Source organism: Mastomys coucha, chromosome X (assembly GCF_008632895.1).
Source record: "Mastomys coucha isolate ucsf_1 chromosome X, UCSF_Mcou_1, whole genome shotgun sequence".
Lineage (NCBI taxonomy): Eukaryota > Metazoa > Chordata > Mammalia > Rodentia > Muridae > Mastomys > Mastomys coucha.
The window spans coordinates 2,065,873-2,072,731 of NC_045030.1; the positions used below are offsets into that span (position 1 = coordinate 2,065,873).

The following is a 6,859-nucleotide window of genomic DNA, read 5'->3' on the forward strand; positions in this document are numbered from 1 at the left end:
AGGGGCGAAAGTTGCCTGTTTAGACCACAACTTCCCTCTTTGGGGGATGGGATTGAGTGTTCAGGATGTGGTTAACAGCAAGGTGACTGGACATTTGTAGCATTGGCCAGCGCCTGCTTTGTGGCTCCCTGGGTTGGAGTCTTCTGTCCATAGAAGTTTTTGACAGTAGGATTCAACTCCCAGGGTGGAGGAAACCTTACTCTCGTCCCAGGCTAGAACCGCCCGGTGCAGTTTGTCACCGTCTAAGGAAAAGGGGAGGCGTGGCCCAAAGACTTCTTCTAACAGCCCTTTTTAGCCTGGCCTACCCCGGGCGCTGACTCACACCTTCCCCGCTCTGTCTCAAAGTGGGGTCCAGGGCCCCAGCCCGCGCCCCTGGGATAGCAGCCTATATGCCACAGTTAAAGCTAGTTTTTTCAAGCCGGAAGTGGGAAACCACAGACTCTGGGTGGAGGAAGGCGCCAGAATTCTAGATTTGCTATCTTGATGACAGCTAAGGGTCTGAAGAATTCCATGCGGGAACCCTGAGCTTACTGGGACACTCCCACAACAGGCCCACTTCTGCATTCCCCACGTCACAAGCAATAATAAGTGTACTCCAAAAGTGAAATGAATGAACGACGGGCAGGGGTTAGCAAAGCAAACTGGGGAGCAAGCAGAAATAAAGACCCATCTGGAGGCATGAAGGAAGCTGCACGTAGCTTTCGGGTGGTTTCGAAGGGACTTCATCGAAACCAGATCAACCCACCCCTCCCTTCCAGGGTGGACTAGGAAGCCTCACCCCGCCTAGAGCACCTAGCAAGTCAGAACTGGATCCAGCTGTTTTATTACCTCCCGGCCGGGAAGGAACTAGGAGAAGCTGCGCACACGCGGACGTGGGGGTGGTAGGGTGCGAGCGCTCGGGGCTCTGGGAGGACCATACCACTGGCGTCTTGAAGGGGTGGGGACCAGTCCACTGTGTAGTGTGCAGTGGGAAAGTACTAGACCAGGTTAAAGTTCTAAGGAAAAGCTTAGAGCCTGGTGGTCCGGCATGCTAGAACCTTGTGGGACCTCACCTAGTGAGCACAGAGCTGTCTAGTGGTGCTCAATGCCTCCGCCTTCCGGCTGCCATCTCCTGAGCGGGCCGCGCGTCCCGACCCCGAACCCCTAGAGCCCGCGAAAGCTGGTCCTCGCTCGGCACCAGCCAGGGCCCAGGGGTACCAGAGATAGGATCTTCCAGGTCTTCTGTGGGGTGCTCCGCTGCACGAACCACGTGGCCAATAACCACTGCCTCTGAACTAGGTCCCAGACTGGTCCGGGTCTTGGGCCGGTGGTGAACTGGGTAAATGGTGCTGCGAGACTCCATCATCCTGCTTTCCCTAGGATCTGGGCTACAAACTGGAGATAGCAACACTAGGGGTTAGATTGGGTGGTAGAGTAGACAATGGAAATCAGGGCCTTAGCTAACAGTGACCAGAAAAGCCCTTAGAGACAATTCTCTTTAAGCCCTAAAGGTGTCACTACATCACATTCCGGCCTCCAAATATACCTCTTCAATCCAGGACGTGCCCCACAGAAATCATTGTCCAAAGGCGATCAAACCCTGACCTTGGCCTTTGAACCACGAAGCTTTCCCCCTTGTGAGTGTTCTGAATCTCCTTTCTCTCACCTCACCTCCTTTGGCTCCCTGCTCTTTCGGTTACTGATCAGCTCTTAAACATTGGAGGGGGCGCATGCGCATATGGAGGTCAGAGGACAACACGTATGATCAGGTCTCTCCTGTAACTGTGTGGGTCCTAGGGATCGAACTCAGTGTCATCAGGCTTGGTGGCAAACACCTTTATCTACTGAGCTCTCTAGCCAGCCCCCTTTATTTGTCTCTCACGAGTAAATTCCCTATTCTCTAAAAGAGTATCTGGGAGATGGAATCCACATGGCTTTTCAGGTGGTTAGGCACGCACTGCCCCACTGAACCACATCTCAAACATCAGAGGTCCCAGTCTCTATATCCTTATCCCGTGCAGCTTTCTCTAAGAACTAAGACTTTTGCTTCTGGGGGGGTGGGGGAGAGAGAGAGAGAGCGCTTTAACCTGGGATCCTCCTCTCCCAAGACTTCAAAAGCATGCTCTCTGAAGTTCTTACCCTGGGATGGGTTCCTCCCTGTCCCAGATTTTGTGAAATCTATATAGCCCTATCCAGACACTGGACCTCTACAGTATTCCCACTGAGACCGCCAACCCCTTTTCCACGAATTCCAGCCTTTCCATCCTCTGAGCCTGTCCTTCCCCTCTCTAATCTCTGCCTGCCTCTCTTCTCTGGGAAATCCACCACCTCACCTGTCTTCTGATGTCCTCCAGCCTCCTCGCTCCTACTGCCATCCATCTCTTGAGGCCGTTGAAGTACCAGGCAAAGGCGGGGGCCTCCAGTTCGAATCCTCTCCACCACTTGGGCATGAGTGAGGCCCTCTGTTGACTGCCCATTAATGTAGAGCACGAGGTCACCAGCCTGCAAGAACACAGTGCTGTATGAAGAGCAGATGGAGACTGGACAAGGATAAGGACCACATCTATGAATGGACTGTTGCTTAGAGCTGACCTGCAAATGACCACATCGCTGTGCTGGACCATCCTTCAGCAGTCCACGCACGGCCAATGGAGCATCCCCAGATACATTTCGGCCTCCACTTAAAGTGAAACCAAAGCCAGCAGGACCTCGGACCAGCTCCACAGAAAATCGGCCAGTGGCTTGGGGTAGTTTCAAAGCATAGCTTGCCTTATTCTGGGTTACTGGAAGTGGCTCCACACATTTACCCAGAGACTCAGACCTTTGATGCTGGAAAAGGGGCAAGAGTATAAATTAGCTGGGTGTGTACATTAGTCAGGATTATTATTGCTGTGATGAGACACCATGACCAAAGCAACTTAGAGAGGAAAGGATTTATTTGGCTTATGCTTCCACATCATAGTTCATGACCAAAAATGTCAGACCAGGAACTTAAGCAGGGCAAGAATATGGAGGCAGGTCCTGATGCAGAAGCCATGGAAGGGGCTACTTGTTGGCCTGTTACCTATAGCTTGCTCAGCCTGCTTTTATTCTTTTTCTTTTCGAGACAGAGTTTCTCTGTGTAGCATTGGTTTTCCTTGAACTAATTCTGTAGACCAGACTGGTGACAAACTCAGAGATCCGACTGCCTCTGCATCCTCATTACTGGGATTAAAGGCGTGCGCCACCATTGCCTAGTCAGTCTGCTTTCTTGTACAATCTAGATCACTGGCCCAAGGAAGATGTCACCCACAATGGGCTGAGCCCTCCCCCATCAATTACTAAGAAAATGTCTTACAGCTGGATCTTATGGAAGCATTTTTCTCAATTGAGGTTCTCCTTTCAGATAACTTTAGCTTTTGTTAAGTTGACATAAGACTAGCTGGCACAAGTGACCCCCTTGTCAACTTGACATACAAATATATCACCATTATTTGTCCCCAAGATCTTAGATTAAAAGCAAGAAAAACTTTAAAAGTCTCATGGTTATTACATATTCAAACACAGTAAATTTTCAATCCCTTTAAAATATGCAGATTCTTTTTTGTTTGTTTGTTTGTTTGTTTTTTGGGGACAGGGTTTCTCTGAGTAGCCTTGGCTGTCCTGGAACTCACTCTGTAGACCAAGTTGGCCTCGAACTCAGAAATCCTCCTGCCTCTGCCTCCCAAGTGCTAGGATTAAAGGCATGCGCCACCACCGCCCGGCAATATGCAAATTCTTTAAAAATCCCCAATCTCTTTTAAAATCCCAAATATGCAGCCAGATCTTATGGAGGCATTTTCTCAATTGATGTCTCTTCCTTTCAGATACTCTAGCTTATGTCAAGTTGACATAAGACTGGCCAGCACAGTGTAGGAAGTACATGCCTATAATCCTAGCATTGGGGAGTCTAAGGCAGAGAGATCACCTTGTGTTTGAGGATAGCCTAGTGTATCTATCAAGTTCCCGACAGCCTGAGCTAAAGAGAATGCCCTGTCTAAAAGTCAACAAAAGCAAAAGGTTAACACAGGTCATAGCATGGAGTACCTGAGATCGATGTTCCACAAGAGTGGCATGAGGCAAACGACTGTCTGTGACTTCTATATCTGCAGAATCCAGGCCACTAACACCTTAGATATGAAGACACAAAGAGGGACATCAAAAGATGTGACATGGAAACCAACTTAAGATTCCTGGGCTTTTAAATTTTAAACTTTTAAAATATTCTTTTTATTTTATGTGTATGGGTGTTTTGCTCACATGTATGTCTGTGCACCACATATATACCTGATGTCAGATGCTCTGGAACTGAAATAACATTGTGAGCCAACATGTGTGTGTGCTAGGAATTAAACCTGGTTCTTCTGTATGAGCAGCCAGAGCTGTTGACCATGGAAAAACATCTCTCTAGCCCTACCAATCAACATTTCAACCTCACCTATTTGCCCACTTATACAACTCACACAGACTTGCCCACTATTTAACTATTTAAGGACCACTCTCCCATTCTCCTCCTCTAACAATCTTTAAGGCTGAGCCTACAGAAATAGATGCCCTGGCTCCTTTTTCTTAGGTAATCCTGTGCCATCCATGTGAACAATCCTCCATATCGTCCTTCCAGATGTTAAGAACACATAGGCTGCCAGGCAGTGGTGGCACACACCTTTAATCCCAGCACTTGGGAGGCAGAGACAGGTGGATTTCTGAGATTGAGGACACCCTGGTCTACAGAGTGAGTTCCAGGACAGCCAGGGCTATACAGAGAAACCATGTATCGAAAAATACAAAAACAAAAAAAACAACAAAAACAAAAAACAAAAAAAAGAACACATAGGTTGCATGCATTAAGTAACACCCTAAGTGTGACTGTAGCTTATTGGTAATGGGAGTAAGTAAGTAAGTAAGTAAGGTCTTCTAGGAAACTTGTCATTCCAAGATTTTTTTTTCTGAGAATCTAGACCACAACTTCTAATTAGCCTGCAAAATTCACTTCATTTCTCACATGTCAACAAACAGCAGAAGACTAATCCCAGCATTCTAGAAACTAAGGCAGGAATATTGTCTCAAATTTGAGACCAATGTGGTCTCCATCATGAGACACATGAAACAAAACAAGGGACTGGAGAGATAGTTCAGCAGTTAAAAGTTCCTACTATTCCTGCTAAAGACTAGAGTTCAATTCCCAGCACACACATGGCAGCTCACAACTACCTGAAACTGGTAAATATGATACACTCATGTGTATATACCTACCAACACACACACACACACACACACACACACACACACACTTGAAATAAATAAGTCAGATGTGGTGGTGTATGCCTTTAATCCCAGCACTCAGGAGTCAAAGGCAGGTAGAACTTTGAGCTCTAGGCCAGCCTGGGTTACATAGTAAGTTCTGGAACAGTCAGGGCTACATGGAGAGACCCAATCTCTAAAATAAAATTAAATAAAAATTATATCTTTCAACACACACATTCACACAAAACCAAGCAAACAAAAAAAAACTGCCTCTAAACCAGGCAATGGTGGCTCACTCCTTTAATCCCAGCACTTGGGAGGCAGAAGCAGGCAGATTTCTGAGTTCAAGGCCACCTGGTCTACAGAGTGAGTTCCAGGACAGCCAGGGATACACAGAGAAAACCTGTCTCAAAAAATAAAAACAAGGGGGCTGGAGAGATGGCTCAGTGGTTAGGAGTGCTGACTGCTCTTCTAAAGGTCCTGAGTTCAAATCCCAGCAACCACATGGTGGCTCACAACCATCCTTAATGAGATCTGACACCCTCTTCTGGTGTGTCTGAAGACAGCTACATTGTACTTACATATAATAAATAAATAAATCTTAAAAAAAAATAAAAATAAAAACAAAAACAAAAAAAATATCTGCCTCTAATATATTCAGAGCTTCCACACTTTGACTGGCATTTCAGACTCACCATTCTTTAAAGATTTGTTTGTTAGTTAGTTTGTTTGTTTTATGTATATGAGTATACCATTGCTCTCTTCAGACACACCAGAAGAGGGCATCAGATCCCATTACAGATGGTTGTGAGCCACCATGTGGTTGCTGGGAATTGAACTCAGGACCTCTGGAAGAGCAATCAGTGCTCTTAACCACTGAGCCATCTCTCCAGCCCTCAGACTCACCTTTTTACAAAGAAATCATTTCTTCTCTCTAAGTTCCTCCTCTTTGGAAATGACATTTGGTACAGTGTATAAAATACAGAAGTATAAAATATGTATACAGATATATAAAATGTATCAAAATCAACCTTATTTCCATTATGTACTTTTTTTGGTTGGTTTTTGTTTTGTTTTGTTTTGAGGCAGGGTTTCTATTGTAACTTTGGCTGTCCTGGAATTTGCTCTGTAGATCAGGCTGGCCTCGAACTGACAGAGATCGGTCCACCTGCATCTACCTCTCTTGAGTGCTGGGATTAAAGTACTACTTACTGCTCAGCCCCACTATATACTCTTAATCTGCTCCCACTCCTGCTAACTATTCTTCCCAATTAGGCCCCCTCCCAGGTTTGTTTGTGTATGTGTTGCATACACAAATTTGTATGTTACAGCTACCAATGCCAAGTCGCAGCCCCGCTGACCGTAATAATCATCCAGCCCAGCACTTTCTACAAGTGTCCTGAAACTCATCTATCGCAATAACCCCAAAGGAATACACTCTAGTTCACAAGGTCTCGCTAGGTCTGAACCCCTCTGGGCGGAATTACGGTCTCTAATAGTCCTCGGGCTAGTTTAGGTCAGCCCCGCCCTACCAAATCCTTGTACCTACCCTCCTTGTGGCGCAGGCGCAATGTGGCTCCCGCCTTTCGTACTAGAGCTGACAAGTCCGCTGCGGCTC

The 6,859-nt window shown here is 46.6% G+C and overlaps 1 protein-coding gene across 1 annotated transcript in view; it reads right to left on the reverse strand.

Annotated features, from left to right (window-relative positions):
- Magix (MAGI family member, X-linked) overlaps window positions 1–6,859 on the reverse strand; it is a 10,373-nt gene that overhangs the window by 2,150 nt on the left and 1,364 nt on the right. Inside the window, exons 2-6 of the mRNA XM_031371894.1 lie at window positions 6,791–6,850; window positions 4,045–4,127; window positions 2,572–2,808; window positions 2,313–2,481; window positions 1,053–1,374 (exon numbers count right to left, since the gene is read on the reverse strand). Coding sequence (XP_031227754.1) covers window positions 1,082–1,374; window positions 2,313–2,481; window positions 2,572–2,808; window positions 4,045–4,127; window positions 6,791–6,850 — 842 coding nt within the window. The 3' untranslated portion in view covers window positions 1,053–1,081. The remainder of the gene's footprint in view (window positions 1–1,052; window positions 1,375–2,312; window positions 2,482–2,571; window positions 2,809–4,044; window positions 4,128–6,790; window positions 6,851–6,859) is intronic.